This window comes from Thamnophis elegans, chromosome 12, assembly GCF_009769535.1.
Source record: "Thamnophis elegans isolate rThaEle1 chromosome 12, rThaEle1.pri, whole genome shotgun sequence".
Classification (NCBI taxonomy): domain Eukaryota; kingdom Metazoa; phylum Chordata; class Lepidosauria; order Squamata; family Colubridae; genus Thamnophis; species Thamnophis elegans.
Genome location: NC_045552.1, coordinates 40,504,125 through 40,530,175, shown reverse-complemented (window position 1 = coordinate 40,530,175; position 26,051 = coordinate 40,504,125). Strand labels below are relative to the sequence as shown.

Below are 26,051 nucleotides of genomic sequence, written 5' to 3'. Positions count from 1 at the left end.
GGGGAGGCAGGGGAGGCTGGGCCTCACCAGTGTCATGATGAAAAGAAAAGAAAAATTAAAAGGAAAAAGGCTAAGGTAGTTGCTGCCAGAGTCACAGTGGATGACTCTGCTTAATGCTAACTGCAGAGGTAGGCGAGAGAACTACGTGCCTCCTTTGCATAAGGAATTTTTTGCCTTTTAACCCTTGTTCAGAGTTAAGCAAGGGTTAAAAGGCAAAAAATTTCTTATGCAAAGGAGGCACGTGGTTCTCTGTCTCCTGCTCTGGCAGCAGCAAATCTTCCCTAAGTTGCCTTTTTCTTTTTACATTTTCATCATGGCGGACAAGAGGAGAATTGAAATCCTCTGACACAGCTGGAAAAGGTTTGTGGGTCCGAGGGAGTGGGCAGGGAGGAGGAATTCAAAATTATTTGTAAGTAATTGTAACTTGTTTGTTTGTTTGTTTATTGACATTTATAGGCCGCCCTTTTCCCTGAGGGGACTCAGAGCGGCTTACAATTAATAGGGAGGGAGTGCAAGACAGAACACAAGAAAAAAAAGAAAAATGTGAATAAAAAAAATAAACCAGTAAAACACAACATTCATTCAGCATTCGGGTGGGGCGAAGTTAAGGTCTTATCCCCAGGCCTGACGGGATAGCCAGATCTTGAGGGCTGTGCGGAAGGTCTGGACGGTGGTGAGGGTGCGAATCTCCACGGGGAGATCGTTCCAAAGCGTCGGAGCTGCAACTGAGAAGGCTCTCCTCCGCATAGTCGCCAGTCGGCACTGACTGGCGGATGGAATTCGGAGGAGGCCTACTCTATGCGATCTGATGGGACGCAGGGAGGTAATTGGCAGAAGGCGGTCTCTCAAATAGTCAGATCCACTACCATGGAGGGCTTTATGAATGGTAAGTAGCACCTTGAAGCGCACCCGAAGATCAACAGGTAGCCAGCGCAGCTCACGGACGATCGGTGTTATGTGGGCGAACCGTGGTGCGCCCACGATCACTCGCGCGGCCGCATTCTGTTTTATTATAAGTAGTGTGTGTGTGTGTGTGTATGTGTGTGTGTGTTACCCGGCTCTGCTGGAGGGCGGGCTGGCACTTTTTTTTTTTTTATTTTTTAAAGCCATGTGCCGGCATGCACTTTAAAATGCCGGTGGGCTGTATGGCCAAGCCCGGGGCGGCAGCATGCACTTTAAAGTGCCAGCATGCCTCCTGGCCATAAAGCAGGACATGTTTCACTCTATGGTGGGGTGAGGCGACATGCACTTTAAAGTGCCGGTGGGCTGTATGGCCAGGCCTGGGGCGGCGGAATGCACTTTAAAGTGCCAGCATGCCTCCCGCCATAAAGCAGGACATGTTTCGCTCTATGGCGGGGTGAGGCAGCATGCACTTTAAAGTGCCGGTGGGCTGTATTGCCAGGCCTGGGGCGGCGGCATGCACTTTAAAGTGCCAGCACGCCTCCCGGCCATAAAGTAGGACATGTTTCGCTCTATGGCGGGGCGAGGCGGCATGCACTTTAAAGTGCTGGCATGCCTTCCAGCCATAAAGCAGGTCCTGCTGTATGGCCGGGGTGGCGGCGTGCACTTTAAAGTGCTGCACGCCGGGCTGGACGAGTCCCGGAAGATGGGCGGGAGATGGCGCAGGCGTCCGGAGCCCCTTCTGTCACCGTCCCTGAGGAGCCACCACTGCTGCCTCACTCCTCCTCATCTTCACCGCACGTCACTGACTATTTCTTATGTTTTCACAAGTATCCTCCTTTGGATTGTGCAAAGTTTATTTTGAGAGATTCCTTTTGAAAATGATTCAATTATATCTCCAAATCAAGTTGGCTTTCTGATTTGAATTAACAGTTCAGATTAAATCGGAAGCTTCTGGATTGATGTTGATGAAAGGCTCTCAATCATCCAGAAAGTGTTGTTTGAAAGTTAAGTTGTGGCAACTGGATTTTCTTTTTCGGTGAAACGTTGAAATGCTGCTTATCAATTCTTCCAAATTGATCTAATGATTTCGGACTTTGGGGGCATGCGTTAAAACCTTGTTTGAAAAATAATCAGTTCAACCTGATCAAATCAATTTGGTTCAGTTTAGCGAATCAGGTTGACTTAATTTTCCTAATTAAACTGGCCCAGAGTCCCAAACTGACTGAATGATTGGATCAGGGCCAATTTTTACTTACTGAAAATAATATCTCCCCAGATAATAAGCCCATTTGGGCTTTTGAGTGCATCTGCTAAAATAAGCCCTCCCCGAAAATCTTGCAACACAGCAGCAGCCATGAGGTGACCACGCTTGCCACCTCCTGCACCTCAAAAATATTAAGACCTCCCAAAAAATAAGGCCAAGCACTTATTTTGGTAGTCAAGGCCAAGCACTTATTTCAGGGAAATACGGTAGTCTTCTGGGAATTGCCAGCTCACCAGGAGTTTTCAAAGATGCCCAGAGTGGTTCCAAAGTCAGCTCCACTTGTTCCTTTGGTACCCTGGGAAGTAATCAAGGGTGGGTTCCTGCCAGTTCTAACCTCTTCTATAGAAGAGGTTCCATAAATATACAGTGCTGTTTAGAACCGGTTCCAGCTCCCTCCCCCTGCCTGTCCATGTATCATCAAGATGAAGAGCGAGAGGAGGAATTCTGGGAGTCCACAAGTCTTAAAGCTGTCAAGTTTGAACACCCCTGGGGTTTTTTTTCTAAAGGGTTAGGGTTAGGGGTCCAAGGGTCTTGTAACTTGACAGCTTTAAGACTTGGGTGCTTCAAATGCCAGAGTTCCTGAGCCAACATGACTGGAGGAGGAATTCTAGGAGTTGAAGCCCACAAGTCTTAAAGCTGTCAGGTTTGAACACCCCTGGGTTTTTTTTTTTCTAAAGGGCTAGGGGTGTAAGGGTCTTGTAACTTGACAGCTTTAAGACTTGCACACTTCAATGCCAGAGTTTCTGAGCCAACATTTTGGTTGCTAAGCAAGAGTGTTGCTAAGTGAGTTTCACCACATTTTACAAGTTGGCCACGCCCATCCAATCACATGGCTGGCAAGCCATTCCCACCCGGTCACATGGCCAGCAAGCCACTCCCACCCAGTCACATGGCCAGCAAGCCACTCCCACAAAGCAGAAGAGGTTCTAAAAAATTTTGAAACCCACCACTGGAGGTAATCCACCTGATCTTGGAGATTTGGGTTTGTTTAAATTAGAGATTTAGGTTTGTTTAAATTAGCTAAATTTTCTCTGATCCTCTCCTTGTCTATCCTAAGTGTCAATCCTCTTCTTCAGGCTATTAGTAAAATGATGACTAGCTAGGATTGAATTTCTGAGAAAACCAGGCATGAAATAGGATGGTCACAGGGAAAGACGGGTATGCCTCAGCAGTAATTTTACTGTGCGAGCCTATCAACCGCAGATTGATTTATCCTGTGTACGGAAATAGTTCTGGAAATTAATGAGTTTCTTTACATTAATAGGGTCCTCCTGGTCCCCCTGGATTGCCGGGTCCTAAGGTATGGCATATGATAACCTTTTGTATCTGATTAGTTGTTGTTGCTTTTTCAACTGTCTGTCTGAAACTTTCAATTAACTGAAATGATGCTTCATAGGGCAACAATTTTTGCATCAAGATACCTCAGATCTGCTAAGTTAAAAATGCATAGATATCCATTACTCCTGTGTAACTGAAATTTCAAGGGTATCCACACCAGTTATCTTTGCTAACTTGTGGCTACTGCAGCACCACTGTGGTCAGCGACAGTCCTGTGAACATGCTTTCCAATGCTCCCCGCCAGCTTCCCACAAGCAAAGTCAATGGGGAAGCCAGCAGGAAGTCAGAAGTCATCCCAGCCCTGCTACTTTTTTTTCCCACCTGTGGTCATTCTGTTTATCTCTTTAGGTGGGTAAATATTGTCAAAGGATGACTCCACCTATTGTAGGTTGTCTAATCACTATTGAAATCACTGCAAATGTAAAAGAAATCAATATAGTTCTATAAGGCGCATTCTAGCCAAGGTTCATCATTCCCATTATTATTTCATTTCATCTTCATGGTAGTCATTGTTTTCCATTCTTTTTCAGGGCAATATGGGCTTGAATTTCCAAGGACCCAAAGGAGAAAAGGTGAGTGTGAAATATTGAGCCGACCCTTTGAACTGGTTCCCAGGATTGCTGACTCTTTCTGGGGGAGTGACAAATACAACTAATCCTTCTCGCTGTCTTTTTGGGGGCGGTTAGGGTGAACAGGGACTTCAAGGACCCCCAGGGCCACCAGGACAGATTGGCGAACAGAAGAGAATCAATGATGTAGAATTTCAAAAAGGAGATCAGGTGAGTGAGAGGAGATGGTCTTGGTGGTACCTTTCAGCCACAATGGCTCAAGACCATATGCTAAATTGCAATTCAGAAGATTTATTGCTCAAACCTATACACGAGAACCTCAACTAAAGTTCAACACTAAATTGGAACCACATATGGGTCAATGGAATTCAGGAGGGGTTGGACTTGGACTGTTTGTGGCAAAATAATGACTCTAGACTGATGACTTGTTTAACTTCACTGCCCCCAACTCTACCAGCTCTTCTCCCACCATTCTCACTCAATTATCCAGTTGCACTGATGGGTTACACTGGACCATCCTCTAGCATTTACCAGCATGTTCACAGTAGCATCCATTACTAAGCCTGATCCTACCCTACAATCTCTTTGTCTTTACAGACAGATCTATAAATTTTGCTATACATCAAAGAAAAGGTGAAAAGTGTGGAACAAGAACCAGATTTTTAGTGTTCTTCATTTGTCCTCATTTCAATTTTAAAGTTGCCCTTTCCAACATGCTCTTCCGCATTGTGTTTCCACAGAAAAGAGCCTAGAACCCAATAGCTTAATCTTTACAATAGTTAGCACGGTGTGCCTTCAGATTTACAAACACCCAATACATACAACCATATAGACCTGGTGTCACTATCATAAGATCTTCTCAAAAAGTTCTCGAAAGTCCTCCAAAAACATCCTTACCTTTCTCCTCTTGGACATATACAGTATCATCTTAATGGAAGTACCATGAGTGAGGGGCTTGTGAAAAAAAATGTTTAACATATAGTTAAAATCTTGATATTTGCCACATCTCACAAGATTTGTACTGAAGACTTCAAATCTCTGGCAGATTGCCCATCACCTTGTATTTCAGGCAGATGTATGTACTTATTTTAATTGAATGTGGGTCCCAAGGAGCCACATCTGCAGAGACAGTGCCAAACATTTTCAACATCAAAGAACACAATGTGATGACATCATGGTTCAGTGATTTGTCTGACTGATTCAATGGACCAAGTGCATCTGGGTGATTTTAAATTGATCTAGTAGTTTGACAGACTTTTGTGCATACACATCAGTGGTGGATTCCAGATTCCGTTCCCACTGGTACGATTGGAACGGCCCCGGCCTCACCCACATGGGCGCTTAGGGCGCGTGCATGCATTGTAGTTGCAAATGACGCTTCCTCAAACCTCTGTGACGCTCCAGCTGTTCGGTGGAGCGTCACACAGGGGCTGTACGTGCCATGCGTGTGCGTGGAAGCGCCAAAAGCTTTAAAACATGGTAAGAAGCTCGGGCGGGTAGATGGGCCCCCTGGAACACTGTACCAGAATGGTACCCGGTGCTCTGGGCAGGCTCCGGTACACCCGTACCAGGGCATACCACCTGCAGCCCTCCATTGATACACATACATGCATACAGCCTTTTGAATTACATCAATTTGATTAGTCACTCAAAGCAGTTATTTGAGTGACAATTGGAATTAAATTGGACTGATAAAGATAAATTGGTCTAGTATTAAGGCACTAGGTTAAAAACCCGGTCCACTGAGTTCTAGTCCTGCTTTAGGCATGAAACCTAGCTGGGTGACCTTGGGCCAATCACTGTCTCTCAGACCAATTCACCTCACAGAGTTGTTGTTATGGGGAAAATACAAAAAGGAAGATGTGTTGGATATGTTTGCTGACTTGAGTTATTTGTAACAATAATAAAGGCAGGATACAAACAAATAAAATAAATGTATCCTCTCCAATAATTGACAATACTTTCCATGGAATTTGAGCACATACTGTATTTGTCCACAAAATCTGAAGGTAAAACTTGATCAGAACCTCACAGTCAACTGTCCAATTGGCGAATCCAAAAAAAAAAAGAAACTCCTGGGACATTATTTTATGAAGTGTATAAAACTTTACTGGAAAAAACCACATTGGCACAGAAGAAGCAAAACCAGCTCTGGGTTTCCCACACAAAATGAAGCATAGTTCATTTCCCCCCTTTCCCTATAGGCCACTCACAGTCTAGTACATTCACCCATCACTGTTCATTTTGTTATGGGAAACAGCCAGCCACCCTGGGACATCTGCTTGGTGTGTCCTTGGGTCTCACGGAAAGTGACAGTTGCTTGGATACCATTCCTCCACCCTTGCATTCCACCCCCAACCCCTGTTACAGTCAAACTGTGAGCGAAGCAAAGTGAAAGTGCAAATCAGTCTTGATAGTATGGATTTATAACTATTTCCCTTTGCTCTTGACAGGGTGATACAGGTGACCCGGGCCCCCCAGGATCCCCAGGGTCTCCCGGGCCTCCTGTGAGTATTTTCCTTTGCTTCATTTGTGGAGGGGCATCAGGATTGTCCAAAGGTTGGGTTCCTATTCATTGATAATGGGGTGCTTTTTCTGATTTCCAGGGCCCTCCTGGCGGTGGAAAAGGTGAAAAAGGTGAGCAAGGAGAACCAGGCAAAAGAGTAAGTAACTTCTTGGAACCCAATATTTACCTTTCCAAACCATGTATAGCTTTGGGAGTTCAGGTTGGGCCACCAAATATTGGGTAAGACTTTTTCCTTTCTCATATGATCTGCTAGAGTTGGTGTGGATGAAGCCCTCCTGAATGAGAAAGAGGCCATTGAAAAATGCATGAACACAACCACTATCAATGCAGTTTAACCAATAGACACCAACATTTAACTTTTAATCTGGATTAAGGAATTCAGATAATTTCTTCTTCCTGGATTTCATCTTTGGAACACAAATTGGAAGGGACATATATATAAAAATGAAGATGACATTTTTGCTTTCCAACCTCTGGTTGCTCAGAAATTTGGACAAATGGGTAAATACTGGGCCTTGGCCCCGAAATCCACAACTGGTAGTTATATAAGCAGAAAAGGAAAGAATGGACATTCAGCTTGTCCAGGATGGTATAATATATCCTGTCTTGGGCAGTGGATTGAACTAGAAGACTTTCAAGGTCCCTTCTAACCCTAGGATTCTAGAAGCATAGAAAGGATGAATCAGAGTAACCCATGTTCTGATTTCTGGGAGTTCCATTTAGCATTTATGGGAGAGGCCAGGGCTATAATAGATGGCATAAGAATCCAGAATGAATGAATAATATTCCCCTCCAGACTTTACAGGAATAAGTCGACTTTTTATTTTGACTTTGTGAAGCCCATTTCAACAAGGGCTGTTGTGTTTTGTTTCTCAGAATGATGAAGTCAAAGACATACTAACCTATGCAAAAGGGTATATATGGCCCTTTTCCCCTTCGCTATATAGGTTGTGGGACACGGTGGCTCAGTGGTTAAAACGCTGAGCTTGTCGATCAGAAAGGTTGGCAGTTCGGTGGTTCGAATCCCTAGCACCGCATAATGGAGTGAGCTCCCGTTATTTATCCCAGCTTCTGCCAACCTAGCAATTCGAAAGCATACAAAAATGCAAGTAGAAAAATAGGAACCCCCTTTGGTGGGAGGATAACAGCGTTTCGTGTGCCTTTGGTATTTAGTCATGCCGGCCACATGACCACAGAGATGTCTTCGGACAGCGCTGACTCTTCGGCTTTGAAACAGAGATGAGCACGCCCCCTAGAATCAGGAATGACTAGCACTCATGTGCGAGGGGAACTTTTTTAGTGAAAAAAATTTTCACTAAAATTTTTAGTGAAAGGGCAGGAAGTCCTAAATATATAAATACCATTGGTTTCTCAGTGACTATAGAGGTTAGGGGAACACATCAACCAGTAATACCATCACACTCAAGAAATAGCAAATGTACAGGTAGTCCTCAACTTTCAACCATTTGAAGTCACAACAGCACTGAAAAAAGTGACTTATATCTGGTTCTCACACTTATGACTATCACAGCATCCCCTCCGTCACGTGACCAAAATTTGAGGCCTTAGCAATCAGCATGTATTTATGATGGTTGCAGCATCCCAGGGTCATGTGACTGTTGCAGTGGTGCAGTGGCAGTGGTTAGAGTGCAGTACTGCAGGCCACTTCTGCTGACTGCCGGCTTCCTGAAATTTGGCAGTTCGAATCTCACCAGGCTCAAGGTTGACTCAGCCTTCCATCCTTCCGAGGTCAGTAAAATGAGGACCCAGATTGTTGATGGCAATATGCTGACTCTGTAAACCATGTAGAGAGAGCTATGAAGCACTTTGAAGTGGTATATAAGTCTAAGTGCTATTGCTAGTGCTATTTGCAACCTTCCCAGCTGGCTTCTGACAAGCAAGATGGGAAGCCAGATTTGGTTAATGACTCTGTGATTCATTTAAAAACTTCAGTGATTTATTAACCAACTATAGCAAAAAAAACAAAAAGGTCATAACATCAGGTGCAACTCATTTAACAACTACCTTGCTTAGCAATGAAATTTTGATCCCTATTGTGATCATAAGTCGTAAGGAGCCATGGCAGCGCAGTGGTTAGAATGCAGTATTACAGGTTAACTCTGCTCATTGCCACGAGTTCAGTCGTAACCGGCTCAAGGTTGACTCAGCCTTCCATCCTTCCAAGGTCAGTAAAATGAGGACCCAGATTGTTGGAGGCAGGATGCTGACTCTGTAAACTGCTTTGAGAAGACTATAAAATGCTCTGTGAAATTGTATATAAGTCTCAGTGCTGTTGCTAAGTGCTATGTAAAGATGAGATTTCCATATTTTTTAGATTTCATCCACTTGAGTGCCTGAAACGCTTGCTACCCTGTATCTAATGGAAAAGCAAAAATATTGAGCAAAGAGCTAAAGAAAAAGTTCCAATCTGGATTTAGGTCATCATCATATTATGAAAGGAAGAGACATTTTTTTCGTGAGCCATTGCAACTGATGCAGATTTCTTTGAGATATTGTGTGGAGTTTCTTGAGTGATCAACAACTTTAAGCTTGGAGTTCATTCCCGCTTTTCACTTGATCCTTATACATGACTTTGAAATCTGAAACGATCATTTGAAGAGGCATGTATTAAAAAGAAAGAGGAACACACAACCTCCTAGCTTTCTTTTGAGGCTACAGTAACTCTGAGAGTCAGGTTAGCTACAATCAGATCTCCTTAACCATTTATTGAAAAGCAGGAGCTCTAAACTAGGATGGAAACAGGGTCTCCGTGGCAAACATTTATGGAGAAGATACCCACCAATATTTGGGGCAAGGAATTGACATAGGGAATATGTGCCATGGCTTCACACCAGCCTTGTGCCATGGCTTCACACCAGTTTTCTCATATCTTAGCACTTGTATGGCTTTTGTTTTTTAGGATACAATAACTGTACTTATGCTGTGTCCTTGTTCATGCTTAAATTGGCCTCTAGAAGCCTGGTGCTCTCTAGGTATTTAGGTCTTGCAACCTCAGGTGGTCCTGGTCTGATTGTAAGATTGACAAAAGGCTGCTCCAAGTTACATGTTCATAAGCTTTTATGTAGCGAGTAAGGAAGATGACCTTGGTAGAGATATGCAAAATTGTAATTGAAGTCCACAACAAACAGGTAGTCGAGTGGCTTAGAAGGAGGCCTAGAGAAGAACAGCCCAAGGGGTTGGACTAGATGACCTGAAAGGTCCCTTCCAACTCTGTTAATGCAATCAAACATGCAAGACTGATGTCACTGCCACTAGTTAGACCAGACCAAGAAATCAACTCCCCAGTCCTATAATAACAGAATCTTGCAAGTCTCCTCCTCCTTCACCTCCTCCTTCACATTCTCTTCCTTCATCATCATCCCATCTTCCTCCTCCTTTAATAAATTAGAGAAGTGATTCTTTATTAACATTATCTATTTGCTGTAGAATAAATATATTCATCCCATCTCCCTAGGAACAGATAGCAATAGCAATAGCACTTACCGCTTCACAGTGCTTTGCAGCCCTCTCTAAGAGGTTTATAGAGTCAGCATATTTCTCCCAACAATCTGGGTCCTCATTTTACCCACCTCGGAAGGATGGAAGGCTGAGTCAACCTTGAGCCTGGTGAGAATCAAACTACTAGCAGTGGGCAGAGTTAGCCAGCAATACTGCATTCTAACAGGAAGGAAGGAAGATCGCAATAGCACTTAGCTTATATATAGCTTCACAGTGCTTTTACAGCCCTCTCTAAGTAGTTTACAGAGTCAGCCTCTTGCCCGCAACAATCTGGGTCCTCATTTTACCCACCTCGGAAGGATGGAAGGCTGAGTCAACCCTGAGCCTGTTGAGATTCAATCTGCCAAACTGCTCACAGCCGGTGATCAGTAGAAGTAGCCTGCAATACTGCACTCTAACCGCTGCACCACCACGGCTGCATATCTCCACCTTTCTTTATGTTCTACACTTCAGATGGCTCATTTGTTCTGGATTTTCTGGCATAGTTCGAGTTTCGAGTTTCATTTTATTTATATGCCGCCCTATTCCTGGCAGGACTCAGGGCGGCGCACAAACCCAAGGAGGGGAAGGGAAAAACACAAAAACTACAAAAGTACAGGGCATTTAAAAACAACCAACAGCCACACGATTCGAGAGGGGAAGGGAACTCATCGACCCCAGGCCTGCCGACACAGCCAGGTTTTAACGGCTTTTCGGAAGGCCTGGAGAGAGGTGAGGGTCCGAATCTCTGCGGGGAGTTTGTTCCAAAGGGCCGGAGCCGCCACAGTCTTAAATACAGGAACATTTCAAGTTGATCTGCGTACTTCTAGAGTCTACTTTCTTTTCTAGTAGACAGATTACCAGAATAGAATCTAGTAAGTGAAAGCTGACCAGGTCATTCCTTAATCTTATAAATGGATATCAATGGGTGGTTCCCCCCCCCCCCTGAAATGAAAAACCCATCCATTTACAACCAGCCATCCTGGTTTTATTCACTGAATTTCTCTCTCCATTTTATTGGAATTGTGGTGGCTGTGATCCCAGTGAACCTCCATTTTCCTATCAAGAAGGAAGAAAAGAAGAAGAAGAAAAATCCATTGCTGGTGGATTTTGTCACCATTTCAAAATGATCTTTAAATTTAACAGAACTGTCTGGGAATAAGACATGAGTGAAGTGGTGGCCTAGTGGAGAAGACCCTTTCCTCCCACTCGGAAAATTGAGAGTTCAATTCTAGGCAGCAGCAGGTGTTTCTTTATCAGGGCTCATAAAGAAAATATCTGCTGTGAACTCTGCACAGGTGTCAGGAAGGGGATCCGGCCAGTAAAAGCTCAGCTCCATTCAGTCACCTTAACTCTACCACAAATAAAAGGGATTATAAAATTGTAAAATGAAAAAAAAACTGGGGAATAAAATGAAGGGGCTGGAATGCTCTGACATTGGAAGGCTCTGATTTGCTATTCAGTGTTAGAGTAGAAATTAGAGGGGAAAACCAATGTCTTTTCTGGAGAAATGAAATCCATTTTATTGCATACCATGGGAGAGAATAGCTTTAGGCTAGCACTTCCCATCTTGTTTTCAGCCTTGAAATTTGCTTTAATAGTTCCTGCTAACTAATGTGAACCCCCCCCCCCCCACTGCCTTGTGGTATTTACCTAAACCTCCCATTTTCAGCCTTTGACTGCCAGCAATAATGCCAGGCGCATCTACCAGCTTCATTGTTATTTAATGCTTTTCTCTGTGTTTTTTTCTTTCAAAGGGGAAGCCAGGAAAAGATGGAGAACCTGGATTGCCAGGTTTGTCTGTAAGTCTTTTCTATCTTTCCTTCATGTCCAGATAAAACCGCTGTGAAATGTTTGTAGGATTGAGAGTTTTTCTTTTCCTCATGCCCAGGGTTTTCCCGGTGATCCTGGCACATCTGGCATCCCGGGAAGAGATGGAGACAAAGTAAGTAATATAGTTTAGAATCTTCCTAAGACTAGGTGAGGGAGGCGGTGGCTCAGGCGCTAAGATGCTGAGCTTGTCGATCAGAAAGGCTGGCAGCTTGGTGGTTCGAATCCCTACATATACATGCATAATGGAGTGTATCCTTGTAATCTAAATGGACATGATCAATTCTTCTGTAAGATTTTGCTTCTTAATAGAAGCATTTGGTTCTGTGTAAAATAGGTCAAATTGGTTGCAAATAGATGGAGAGGTTTATAAATCTGAGAGTTGCCTTGCAAAGGGAAAAGGCTTTTGTTGTAGCAATATATTTGTCAGTGCTCAAATGGTTGGGTAATATCTCTTTCTGGGGTTTTGTGTGCGTGTTTTATATCCACATTTTTAATCTCTTTATTTAGTTTAGTTTTGTTCTTGTAAAATTTCCATTTTTCTCTTGCCATTTATATTTTAATTTTCTCAATGGCTAAGACGCTGAGCTTCTTGATCAGAAAGGTCGGCATTTCGGCAGTTCAAATCCCCAGCATCGCGTAACGGAGTGAGCTCCCGTTACTTGTCCCAGCTTTTGCCAACCTAGCAGTTCGAAAGCACGTAAAAATGCCAGTAGAAAAATAGGGACTACCTTTGATGGGAAGGTAACAGCGCTGCGTGCGCCTTAGGCATTGAGTCATGCCGGCCACATGACCACAGAGACATCTTCGGACAGCGCTGGCTCTTTGGCTTTGAAACGGAGATGAGCACTGCCCACTTGAGTCGGGAACGACAAGCATATACAGTATGTGCATAGGGAACCTTTACCTTTACCTTAAGAATAGGTGGAGTTGTGCTGGGCTTGGTTTTTTCGGGAATACAGATGTTGCAATGTTTATGTTGTTGGCAGGGTCAAAAAGGAGAAGCTGGTTTTCCTGGCCCACCTGGATTGGTAAGTCTTAATCCTATCTCTTCTGCTTCCTCCTTTAAATTGCATTTCAGGCAGATTCTTCTTCCTATTTCAAAGGTATTTCTTCATTGAGCGTCTTTTAGAACTTTTTCTTTTGCCATTATTAAATCCTGTGGTATAAAAACATTTTTTTTTAAAAAAATGGCAATGCAATATGTTTGTTCTTGCCTTAGTCCTAATTGAGAGGGGTATTGTATCTGCTTGCGTCCTCGTACATTAAAGCTATTGCAATATTCAGAAGAATGACCAGCTTAAAATGTTTCTTTTACAGGTAGCCCTTGACTTACAGCCATTCATTTAGTGACCTTTTGAAGTTATAACAGCACTGAAAAAAAGCAGCATTCCCAGGGTCACATGATCAGAATTCGGACTCTTGGCAACTGGCATGTACTTGTCACTGTTGCAGTGTCCCGAGATGATCATCTTTTGACAAGCAAAGTCAATGGGAAAGCCAGGTCACTTAACAACCGTGGCAAAAAAAAAAAAAGGTTGTAAATTTGTAAAAAAAAACACCTCACTTGGCAAACGTCTCGCTTAACAACAAAAAATTTGGGTCAATTGTGGTCGTAAGTTGAGAACTGCCTGTAAAACATTAAAGAGAATGTAGATTTTCAGACAAAAAAAGTCAACAAAAGAGTTTCACTGGTTCTTTTTCCCCATGTTTAGAAACTGTAATTTCTAGGGGATATACAGTTTTATTCTTTATTTATACCCATTAATGTTTAGATTTGTCAGGGCAAGCCATTGAGAATATAAATAGAGAGCAAACCCTTCTAGCACTGATGACATTATCTTGTTTGGTAGTGAAACGTCTGCAAGAAAGCCACCAAGCTAGAGAGCACCAGTGGTTTTAAAGAAGGACCCCACTCGTTTAGATTTATCACCTGGGGAACAATTGTGTTAAAAAGTAATAGAAAAACAAACATTACATCCTGTGATTTATTCTGCTAGTTGTTAGTATATTGTTATATTTATTTGCTTCACTTAAGTCTCCACCTTAACAGGCAGAGAGATCAAACAGGTTTTGATGAGAAAGCAAACTAGTTGTTACGATCCTTGCAATTTATTTCTTTTGCTTTTAATAAATCTTGTTAAAGAAAATTCTGAAATAATTTTGATTTCAGAAGTCGGCTGAGCAAAACCTAATAACAGGGAGACAAATGTCCTGCTTTTATTTGTGCTTTGAAAAACCTTTTCAGACTTCTGCTTTTAATGTTTTTAAATTTGTTTTTAAATTTTGAGGACTAGCCAACTGGAGAACACTCTGTTCAGCGCAATGAAAACACAGTCTCTCTTACGGGCCAATAAATCCCTGCATGCTAGCATTGATAAAGTATTAAGAAAAATACCCACAAGTATTGATTCCCATATGCTGGTGTTCTCACCTAGGCTTCCTGAGAAAGCATACATCACAATCTTAGTCCCAAAAACCCTCTTTTAGTTATACGGCTATAAATTATGGTCGTTCACAGTCCACAAGGATTCACAAAAAGTCTGTGAAGGTTCCGACAGATGTCTGCTCGAGTTGCCACAGTCTTTCAGGGGAATGTTGATAAACACCCACTTTACCTCCTTCAGAATGCTGCCAGAAACCTAATTGTCAAATGCAGAGCAAGGCCAAACTTAGCACAGAGTCAAACAGAACTTCTCAAAGCTTGAATTGACCAGATGAACTAATTGCTTCCTGCAAAAGCTCATGCCCCGTTTGCTCCGCTTTTTTGTCTTATGGGAGGGGCCAATCATCTCCAAACCTTATTCCCAAGTCGACCCTGTTTTCTTAATTGTTCTTGGCAGCTCTGCACACGCGCACACTGGGAACAGGTTCCCGCTGTTCTTCTGCCTCGCTGATATCAGGCTCCAGGGGCAGCAAATAACTACCAGATGGCCTTGGTTCCCTCTCTGCCTCCGATGCAGAGCCCTCATCCGAGTCGTCCCCAGACTCCAGGACTGGCCCATGTTGCTCCCCAACCTTCTCACTGTCCAACTCTGCTGCCAGCTATGCTGGCTGCTTGTGGGCCACAACAGCTGGCTGAAATGCTGGGGATAAACCATCTTGGTTTCAGGGATGCGTCATTCATGGTGATGTTTTTGGAGTCGAAATCATGGAATTATTCCAATGTAGTTTGGAAGAATCCCATTTCTTTCATGCCCTATATTTAAATAACTAACATTCTTCTTTGCTCCTTGGGCTACATCAGGTGATTCCAAGGCCAGGTACAACAGTGGGACCAAAGGGTAGTAAAGGAGTAGCAGGATATCCTGGAAACAAAGGAGACCGTGGTTATCCTGGCCCCGTGGGCCCTCCTGGTTTACCGGGAACCCCAGGTAAGATAGTGCACCTTTTCCTCGTCTAGCACTTCTGATATATCTGATGTATCTCTCCCTTCCAAACCAACCTCCCCTTTATAATCATTTTTCTCCCTGTAGGAGTTCCAAGTGTAGGACCTCCAGGCTCACCTGGATTACCTGGCGAAAGAGGACAGAAAGGGGATCAGGGCCTTCCTGGGATCGCTATACCAGGACAGGCAGGAATTGATGGACAGCGAGGGCTCCCAGGACTGCCAGGGCCCCCAGGACCACCAGGATCAACCATCCCACCTGGTAAGTAATATTTCTGACCATCGCCCATCAACTGCTGATCATCCATCTCTGTCAGTTCCCACAACTTGCTACCCTTCGGGCATTAGGACTGTGTTGATCCATGTGTGTGAGAAGGGAAAGATACAGGCTGGAGAGGCTGAAATAGATAGATACCGTATTTCCCCGAAAATAAGTCTAATAAGGACAGGGTCTTGTTTTCTTTTGACCCCCCCGAGATAAGCGCTTGGCCTTATTTTCGGGGAGGTCTGATTATTTTTGAGATGCAGGAGGCCGCGAGTGTGGTCATCTCATTGCAGCTGTGCTGCAATATTTTGGGGGAGGGCTTCTTTTTGGGGAAGGGCTTATTTTAGTGCATGCGCTCAAAAGCCCAATTGGGCTTATTATCCCAGGAGGTCTTATTTTCTGGGAAACAGGATATTCCTTTTCCTTCTTGAACAACAACAACAAAAAGGACACCAGGTAGGGCTGCCAAGAAAATGAAGCAAATGTTGAAAAATGACAGTCGTCAATATTTACAAGCAGTCCTTGACTCAGGGTCACAACTGAGTCCAAAATTTCCAGATCTAAACAAGGCAGTTGTTTACCACATTTTATGAACTTTTTGCCACATTTGTTGAGCGAATCATTGCAGTAGTTAAGTGTATAATGTGGTCGCTAAGACAGTCTGACTTCCCCTATTTACTTTGTTGTTGGAAGCCACTTGGAATGGTTGCAAGCGGTTGATCACATGACTCCGGGACAAATGCAGCTGACACAAATGCATGCCAGTTGCCATGAATTTGGATCATGTGACTTGGGGATGTTGCAATCATCATAAGTATAAAAGAGAGCCGAGGTGGCGCAGTGGTTAAATGCAGCACTGCAGGCTACTTCAGCTGACTGCAGTTCTGCAGTTCGGCTGTTCAAATCTCACCGGCTCAGGGTTGATTCAGCCTTCCATCCTTCCGAGGAGGGTAAAATGAGGACCTGGATTGTTGTTGGGGGCAATATGCTGACTCTGTAAACCGCTTAGAGAGGGCTGAAAGCCCTATGAAGCGGTATATAAGTCTAACTGCTATAAAAACCGGTCATAAGTCACTTTTTTCAGAACGGAATGGAATGGAATGGAATGGAATAGAATAAGAAAAAGAAATCATAATGGGATGGCATGGCATGGCATGGAATAGAATAGAAAATAGAAAAGAATGGAATAGAATAGAATAAGAAATCAGAATGGAATGGCATGGCATGGCATGGAATAGAAAAAAGAAAATAGAATAGAAAATGGAATGGAATAGAATAGAATAGAATAGAATAGAATAGAATAAGAAATCAGAATGGAATGGCATGGCATGGAATAGAATAGAAAAGAAAATAGAATAGAAAATGGAATGGAATAGAATAGAATAGAATAAGAAATCAGAATGGAATGGCATGGCATGGAATAGAATAGAAAAGAAAATAGAATAGAATAGAAAATGGAATGGAATGGAATAGAATAGATGCAGTGGTTAGAGTGCAGCACTGCAGGCTACTTCACCTGACTGCAGTTCAGCAGTTCAAATCTCAGCAGCTCAAGGTTGACTCAACCTTCCATCCTTCCGAGGTGGGTAAAATGAAGACCCAGATTGTCATTCTGTTTTTAGTCTTTTACATTTTTGCTGGCCAGATAAATATTATTGATTCAATCCAGGATCCTGAAATTCCACAATGTTGACTGTACACCCGAGAATTCTAAGCATTGTGGTCCAAACCCTCCAGGAATTTCCAACACACTATTTTTATTTATTCTTTAGTTTTGATTTTTACTGTATTTTTAAATGGTTTTTTACTTGGAAGTTCGGCAGCATACAAATTTAAGAAATAACTAAACAAATCATGTCCATTTTCTTTGTCAGAATTCAGAATGGATACCAAGGATGCAAGTTTTGAAGCTCTTTTTATGAATGAGAAGCTCCTCTGAACTTTCCCAGCATTCATTTCCTGTAAAATTGACACCTTGTCTTGACTCTCATTTGTTTTCTGTTCTTTCAGTTGATCGGCTTTGTGAGCGAGGACCTCCTGGCCCTCAAGGAAAGGGCGGAGAACAAGGTTTTCCGGGAGAAAGAGGCCAGAAAGGTATAAATCTAAAGGATTGTTCGTTTTTTGATTAGACCGAGATCTGCGGAATCAGTTTGGAATTTGGATTGTCTTATTGCTGCTGCTGTTGGAGCGGCTATTCAACCATTCTTCCCCCTGTAACATTCACAAGCTTCCTTTGAAATGCCTCTCAGGAGTTTTAGCTGTTGGTTGCCACAAAATTGGGGAGGACAAAAACAAAACAAGTGGTCATTAAAATAGTCTCTGATGATGCTGTAAACCACTATTAACCAAAAAAAACCACCTGCAAATTAATAAATATCTAGATACAATGAAGGCATTTTAGGACGTGATTTTAGGTTGCTCTTAGTAGAAAACTACACCCTCACCAATAAGGGTAGGGCAAGCTATTGTATGTAAACAGGGAACAAACCCCACATGGGTTTGTTTTTTGGATACTCTATCAAATTTTTTTAAACTTTTGTAATATGTGTTTTTTTAATGTTTTACCCCGCCCTGAGTCCTTTGGGAGAAGGGCGGCATATAAATCCAATAAAAACGTGCTCTACATGGGGCTGCCCTTGAAGAGCATTCGGCGACTCCAGCTAGTCCAGAATGCTGCCGCGCGAGCGATTGTGGGTGCACCTCGGTTCACCCACGTAACACCTATCCTCCGCGAGCTGCACTGGCTACCTGTTGATCTCCGGGTGCGCTTCAAGGTGCTACTTATCACCTATAAAGCCCTTCATGGTAGTGGGCCTGGGTACTTGAGAGACCGCCTACTGCCAAATTACCTCCACTAGACCGATACGATCGCATCGATTAGGCCTCCTCCGAATCCCATCTTCTAGCCAGTGCAAACTGGCAATTACCCGGAGGAGAGCCTTCTCGGTGGCTGCTCCGTCCCTTTGGAACGAACTCCCCGTGGAGATTCGGACCCTCACCACCCTCCAGTCCTTCCACGCCGCTTTAAAGATCTGGCTGTCCCAGCTGGCCTGGGGCTAAGATTGTAGCCCCACTCGAATTGTGCGATTGTTGTGTTTTCTTTTTAACATGCTGTATTGTCTATTGTTTGTCTTCTCCCCCTCCCTCTTTTGAATTGTGAGCCGCCCTGAGTCCCCCCAGGGAAAAGGGCGGCATACAAATAAAGGCAAAACAAACAAAACAAAACAAACAAACAAACATTTACTTACATTGTGGATAGGATAGGATAGGATAGGATAGGATAGGATAGGATAGAATAAGCTGGAAGGGACCTTGGAGGTCTTCTAGTCCAGCCCCCTGCTCAAGCATACCATTTTAGATAAGTGACTATTTAGAGTTCAGACTCTTCTTCAAAACACCCAGTGATGGAGCACCCATTATTTCTGGAGGCAAGCTGTTCCACTGGTTAATTGTCCTCACTGTTAGGAAGTTTCTCCTGAATTGCAGGTTGCTTCTCTCTTTCATTGGTTTCCAACCGTTGTTTCTTCTCCTGCCCTCTGGTGCCTTGGAGAATAATTTGACCTCCTCTTCTTTGTGGTAGCCCCTCAAATACTGGAATACTGCTGTCATGTCTCCCCTAATTCTTCTTTTCTTTAGACTAGCCCAGTGTTTCTCAACCTTGGCAACTTGAAGATGGACTAGCCCAGACGTGTCAAACTTGCTATGTCACGTTGCTGTCATATGACGTATCATAAATGGTTTTTCCCTTCGAGGAGCTGGAGGGGTCGTGGCCTGTGCTTGACGCATTCCAACTTGCGGGCCACCAGTTTGACGCCCCTGGGCTAGCCAGACCCAAAATCTGCAGCCGTTCTTCCTAGGTTTTAATCTCCAGGCTTTTGATCCTCTTAGTTGCTCTTCTCTGAATTTTTTTTCCAAAGTCTCAACATCTTTTTTGTAGTATGGTGACCAAAATTGGTTGCCGAATTCCAGGTGCGGTTTTACTAGGGTTTTGTAAAGCAGCACTAATCCTTCACGTGATCTTCATCCTGTGCCTCTGTTTCTACCAGTGGTTTCCAACCTTTTTTGGGCCATGCCCCACTAAGCATCTCTAAAATCCTGATGCCTCCCTGTGACATATAATAATTCATACTTTACTCTAAAAGTGAACTCTGCTCACACGGAGGAAGCCTAAAAGGCCATTAACTTGGTTTAAATGTTCAAATTGCCCCTCATTAAAAATCGAATTCCCCCCACCAAACAGTGGAACATGGTCCCCACATTGGGAACCACTGGTTTATACAATATGATGTTACCTAGTCTGGTAATGAAATGTCTGGAAGCGAACAACCAACCTCAGAAAGAGCTTGATTGATTACCCAGGCGTCTAATCGAGAGAACCAATTTTTGCACGGAGATGCTGTCTGAATTATTTTCACTGGCATGTTTGTATTACTGCATTTTAAATAAGTTTTTATTTTTATTCTCTTATATATAGTTACAAGTATACATTCACGTAGTTATTGTTTATCGCTTTTGCATATTTATTTTTCCATATAAAGGGTTAAAATATACATTCTGGGTTGCTTTGCTTACCATCCCATACACCTATTTTGTATTATCACCACCCTATTTTTTCTTTTCATCCTCCCTCCCTTCTCTACTTTCTTCCTCCCTCCTTTCCCTTTCCTTCTTCCCTTGCCTCTCCCCTACTCCTCTCTTCCTCTTCCTCCTCCTGCCCTCTCTCCTTCTCTTTCTATCCCTTCCCTCCTTCCTCTCCTTTCCTCTTTCTTCCTTCTCTCCCCTTTCCTCTCTTCTCCTCCCCTCCCCTCCTCTCTTCCTTTCCTTTTCTGTTATTGTAGTTATCTCTTTTCAACTCTGAGCTGGTGTATTTTCAGGATGGCATTGCTGCAAACCCTGTTATAATTTCATTATCATGTCCTAGCTATTTGTTCTCTATATTTCATTCTTGAACATATACTTATATATTAATACTTTTTTATTTTCTGTTTCCCCCCTCTTTATTGCATTTCTTGCATTCAACTCATTCAATTCATTTCTCTTTTCAGGAAACATTTTTTCTTTTGAGGAGAGGCCGCCTGTCAGGCCTGCAGCCGGTTCCTTTTGGGATCTTTGGCCTGTCACACTAATATTCTCTTCTTCTATGCTGTTTCATTAGTGGGGAATTGGGAGGGGATATAGTAAAGAGTAGAATGTGATGTTGTCAAAATAAAATTCCTTTCTAGAATCCAAGGTCATCCTTTCTCTCTACACCTCTGCATCTGACCGGAACTGGATGGGTGGAACTGCCAGTATGGCAGTGGAAGATTGGATCATGTGATGGACTTGTGGGTGTGGGGGCAAGATCATGAACTCTCAACTGGGTGGGGAAAACCAGGAAGCTTTCAGATTCGGGTTTTCCCAGATGTGCCAACATGACTCTTTTTTAAAAAATGGAACTTTGAGCAATACTTTGCCTTGGACTCTGATTTAATTTTGGATGTTATTTGGAACCCTGATATTTGTGTGTCTTGCAATTCAAGGTGACAAGGGAGATACCTGTTTTAACTGCATCGGGAGTGGCATCCCAGGCCCTCCAGGAGAAAAGGGGTTTCCTGGGCTCCCTGGAGATCCAGGTACACGTTTGTGGCTCGTCTCGTTTTCTGTTCTTTTTTCTGCCCATCAAGACTTTGCTATCCAATAACTCTGAATTGTTGCATTATTGCATAGGAAATGAAACAAACAAATGTCAACAAGTTATGATACTTATGTAGTTACTTGCCAAGCACATCTAAATTGTATTAAAGTAACCAAAATATTTTTACCATTTCCAAGGCATGCTGCAACTTTTGAACACCCATAATGTTTGGAAATTAAAAGTTGAAAAATTTGACACGCCCTAAATTGGACATAACCTCATCATGAGCAGCCTTGCTTGCATGCTGCAGAAATTACCACCACTCCATGGAACATGTGAATGGAGGGAGGGGTAAAAGTATGAGGAAAAACAAACAATGGTCTAGCCTTTCCCAAATGTGGCTTCTTTCAATTCTTAAAGTTTTTGGGAGTGGCTATGCTATGCTGGTTGGGAACTGGAATCCTAATTCCAGTTGGGAATAACTGGGACACGGTGGGTCAGTGGCTAAGACGCTGAGATTGTCGATCAAAAGGCCGGCAGTTCAGCGGTTTGAATCCCTAGCGCCGTGTAACAGAGTGAGCTCCTGTTTCTTGTCCCAGCTTCTGCCAACCTAGCAGTTCAAAAGTATCTAAAAAAATGCAAGTAGAAAAATAGAACCACCTTTGGTGAGAAGGCAACAGTGTTCTGTACGCCTTCGGTGTTTAGTCATGCCAGCCACATGACCACGGAGACGTCTTCGGACAGCGCTGGCTCTTCGGCTTTGAAACGGAGATGAGCACTTCCCCCTAGAGTCAGGAATGACTAGCACATATGTGTGAGGGGAACCTTTACCTTTTACCTAAAAGTATGAGGAAAAACAAACATCAGCCTAGTCTTTCTCAAACGTGGCTTCTTTCTAGATGTGCAGCCTTTCAATTCCTAAAATTTTCCAGAGTGGCTATGCCATGCTGGCTGGGAATTTGGAGTTGGTTCCATATGTGGAGAAAGAGGTTCATGTGAGGAAAAGCTGGTACAATCAATTTGTTGTTCTGAGGAGTAAAGCATTGTGGGAGAATACATCACACTTTCCCCGTAGATTTGCCCACCAACTCAGCTTCCTCTGTTTGCATTAAATTGAATGTAGGATTGAAGGAGAAACAAATGCCATAATAGTAGCTATTGATAAGATTGAAATATTAAGCATCCCCAGGTTTCTCAGAGAATGGGAAGAAAGAGTCTTGTAAAAAAAACTTTTTGAGTTCTCTTAACAGTATGTTTTTTTTTAAACTGTCCAGGATGTGCGGATATCATCTCCCAGAATGCTCGCTGGGATATTCTGGGAGTTAAGTCCCATATCAGTGTCAACAAGTTTTAAAAAAACACTGTGCTCGGTAAAGACCTTGCAAGCTATTTGGGAGCATTGCGCTGCTGAGTTTGGGTAATGCTTTTGGAAAACCAGGTGTTGCCAGCTGTAGGCCTTTAAGTTGCCCCTCCTTGCCCTGCAGGCCAACATGGCCTCATTATCCATGAGGATAATGTTTTGTTTTATTTATTTATTTTATTTCATCAAGCATAAATGAGATAACAGATATAAGTATAAACGTGATTATGTATACATGAAGTGGATACGAATAAAAAGGAACATTAGGACAGGGACGGTAGGCAGGCTGGTGTGCTTATCCACGCCCCTTGCAGACCTCTTAGGAATGGGGTGAGGTCAACAGTAGACAGTCTAAGGTTAAAGTTGTTTGTATGTGGAGATTCTCAATCATCCAGGTCAGGATTCTCCCAACACCGCTTTTTCAAGAGGCACCTGGACTTGCTTGATTTCCCCCCCCCCCCACCCTTGAAAATGTTTCACTTCTCATCCAAGAAGCTTCTTCAGCTGCTAGGATGAGAAATGAAACATTTTCAGGGAGAGGAATCTCCCCCCAAAATCCTTTGGGACATGGGGGATAACGTTTTCTTTCCCGTGCCATTAATTTCTTTTTTTCTGTTTTGGATCCCAGGGGCTCCTGGTTTTCAGGGGCCAAAAGGTGACAAAGGCGTTTCTGGTGTCTTTGGACTAATCGGGCCTCAAGTAAGCATTGTGGCTCTCCTTAGGAAGGGAGGGAGAGCAAAGGACCAACGGCCTGCAATCCCAAGGGACTAAAACCCTTCTTGCTTTGTCTCTAGGGTCCTCCCGGACCTACAGGTCCCCCTGGACGTGCTGGTGCTAAAGGTGATCCGGGTGACATGATTGGATTCCCTGGAATGAAAGGTGAAAAGGGAAATCCAGGTTTCCCAGGTTCTCCAGGGCTGCCTGGTTTAGACGGTTCTCCTGGAAAAGATGGACTCCCAGGTCTTCCCGGACCCAAGGGCGAGCCGGTAAGTCAGTGAAGATGGCATAATTTTGGAGATCTTATGATGATAAGCCTCGATTGGGAATTTCCAAGTGTAATAGCCCAGGAATAACTAGGTCAGTGGTGGGTTCCAGATCCCAGCGCAGGGTCCAACAGGACTGGGCATCCACCACATGTACTTACCGCCCGTGATGCTCCACCTGCTCGGCGGAGCATCACTCAGGCGCCGTACGCTCCATGTGTGTGTGCAGAAGCCCCGATTAGCTCAAATACAGGTAAGGAGCGCAGGCAGGCGGGTGGTCCTTTCCGAGCACCGTACCAGAACGGTATCCCACCACTGAACTAGGTGCTGATGGAGGAAATGTCTTTAGGAACTGAACTGAATTCTAACCACTGTGCCATCACAGCTCTTGATTAGTTTTGCTATGGCTTCATGTGTTTTCCTTGTTTTCTTTTTGTTAATTTGGTTGTTCTATTTTAATTTCATTTGGTTTAAACTTCCTTTTTATGTCTTCATTTTGTATGGTTGGGAGCCATCCAAAGAGCCCCATGGTGAGGTAGGCAGCAAGGAAATAGTAGTAATAACAATGTTCCAAGGGCAAGACATTTGGATTTCATAGACTTCTCCTGCCTTTGGTCACCTGGTTCACTCCTTCTCTAGTAAATGGCATAATCATTTGGTGGGTTGACAGATTGTTTGGGGGCAGGGGTGAAGTCTGCTACTGGTTTGCTTTCCATGTGCATGCGCACTTTACACACACGCACATCTCAGGTGCTGATCATCAGAACTACTGGTTCAGCCAAACTGGTAGTAAAAAATGCTACCGGTTCAGGTGAACTGGTAGTTCCAACGATCAGTTGTGTGACAATCAGCTGTGCTGTGTGATTTCTGAATTGCACAGCACAGCTGATTGTCACACAGCTGATCGTTGGAACCAAACTGGTAGTAAAAAATGCTACCAATTCAGGCAAACCGGTAGCATTTTTTTACTACCAGTTCAGGGAAACCAGTAGCATTTTTACTACCAGTTCAGATGAACAGGTAGCATTTTTTGCTATCAGTTTGGGTGAACCGATAGCATTTTTTTACTATTGGTTCAGGCGAACCAGTAGCATTTTTTACTACCAGTTTGGGTGAACCGGTAGAATTTTTTACTACTGGTTCAGGCGAACTGGTAGCATTTTTTACTACCAGTTTGGGTGAACTGGTAGCATTTTTTACTACCAGTTTGGGTGAACTGGTAGCATTTTTTTATTACTGGTTCAGGCGAACCTGTACCATTTTTTATTACTGGTTCAGGCGATCCGGTCCAAACTGGTAGCATTTCAGCCCTGCTTTGGGGTCAGTAAAGTGTGTGATCCTAGAAGCTACCAGATCATGGTAAAAGCAACCGAAGGGTTTCACGATAGCGTAATCAAGATAGTCTTTTTTGTTGCCCTAGGGTAGCATTGCTTTCAAAGGAGACCGAGGCCCTTCTGGGGAACCAGGTGTTCCTGGGCTTGGTGGAGAGCGAGGGCCTCCAGGGCCTCCTGGATTTGGACCACAAGGACCTCCAGGACAAAAGGGTTTTCAAGGCGTTCCTGGACGTCCAGGTGCTCCAGGTGCTCCAGGTAGGTATCTTCCTCCTAGATGCCTATTACAAACTGCCTGCTCAGTGTTCTGACAACAGCTCCCCAAACACGACAAACCCTCTGAAGATAACTCAAAGATTCCTTTATTAGGAGCACCAGCAGCCCTGGCAAAAAGTTTCTCTCTCACCACAGGTTAACAAGTCTGCCCAGCGGGGAGATGAATAATTGTCTGCCACATCTATTCATCTCCACCCCCTGACTTTTAACCCCAGAGCTAGAGTGGGATTGACGAGCAGCAGTGGCTCTTCCTTCCCAAGGATCAGCCCATGGATTTCCACTGCTCTCCTCTCCTCTGCCTTCTGCGCATCCACGTGTCAGGCACTGGATCCAGCTATTCCTCCTCTTCCTCATCAGCCACCTCCAGACCTGGGGGCTGTTGACTCTCCATCTGAGAGCTGATAGATGCCCAGGCTCCACCTCCCTCCCTCTCTCTCTCTCTCTCTCTCTCTCTCTCTCTCCCTCCCTCCCTCCCTCCCTCTCTCTCTCTGTGCAAATCCATCCTACCAACAAAAAAACAAAAGACCAATCTAGAATACAAAATATGGGAGGATGGTCCCATTCTGTTTGGATTTTGTTATGAAATATAAGCAGCTTTCTTCTTCCTGTTTTTTCTGGTACTTCCAGGACCCAAAGGCGAGCCTGCCCAATCTATTCCTGAAAGAGGACCTCCAGGGCTTCCGGGACCTCCAGGCAGAAATGGAGAAAACGGTTTCCCAGGTAAAAAGCTGCCATATTTCCTGACAACATATAACAAAGTCTGTTTTGTTTCCAGAGGAAGGGATTTTAGGTTACGGTCCAACCATCCACTTCTTGTCCCGGGTATTTTGTGAATTGTTACTCTAGTTGGTTGTACAGTTAGCCAGATGCTTAGACTGGATTTGGCCTTTTTATCCACCTGTTAT

At 43.7% G+C, this 26,051-nt stretch overlaps 1 protein-coding gene across 4 annotated transcripts in view; it reads left to right on the top strand.

The window, feature by feature from the left end:
* COL4A5 (collagen type IV alpha 5 chain) overlaps nucleotides 1–26,051 on the top strand; it is a 161,224-nt gene that overhangs the window by 77,746 nt on the left and 57,427 nt on the right. For all 4 annotated transcript variants that reach the window (XM_032227460.1, XM_032227458.1, XM_032227459.1 and 1 more), the window contains exons 11-26: nucleotides 3,432–3,467; nucleotides 4,036–4,077; nucleotides 4,192–4,284; nucleotides 6,528–6,581; nucleotides 6,681–6,737; nucleotides 11,857–11,901; nucleotides 11,991–12,044; nucleotides 12,919–12,960; nucleotides 15,177–15,303; nucleotides 15,406–15,579; nucleotides 17,593–17,676; nucleotides 21,102–21,194; nucleotides 23,185–23,255; nucleotides 23,351–23,542; nucleotides 24,960–25,128; nucleotides 25,774–25,866. In XM_032227460.1, coding sequence (XP_032083351.1) covers nucleotides 3,432–3,467; nucleotides 4,036–4,077; nucleotides 4,192–4,284; nucleotides 6,528–6,581; nucleotides 6,681–6,737; nucleotides 11,857–11,901; nucleotides 11,991–12,044; nucleotides 12,919–12,960; nucleotides 15,177–15,303; nucleotides 15,406–15,579; nucleotides 17,593–17,676; nucleotides 21,102–21,194; nucleotides 23,185–23,255; nucleotides 23,351–23,542; nucleotides 24,960–25,128; nucleotides 25,774–25,866 — 1,426 coding nt within the window. The remainder of the gene's footprint in view (nucleotides 1–3,431; nucleotides 3,468–4,035; nucleotides 4,078–4,191; nucleotides 4,285–6,527; nucleotides 6,582–6,680; nucleotides 6,738–11,856; nucleotides 11,902–11,990; nucleotides 12,045–12,918; nucleotides 12,961–15,176; nucleotides 15,304–15,405; nucleotides 15,580–17,592; nucleotides 17,677–21,101; nucleotides 21,195–23,184; nucleotides 23,256–23,350; nucleotides 23,543–24,959; nucleotides 25,129–25,773; nucleotides 25,867–26,051) is intronic.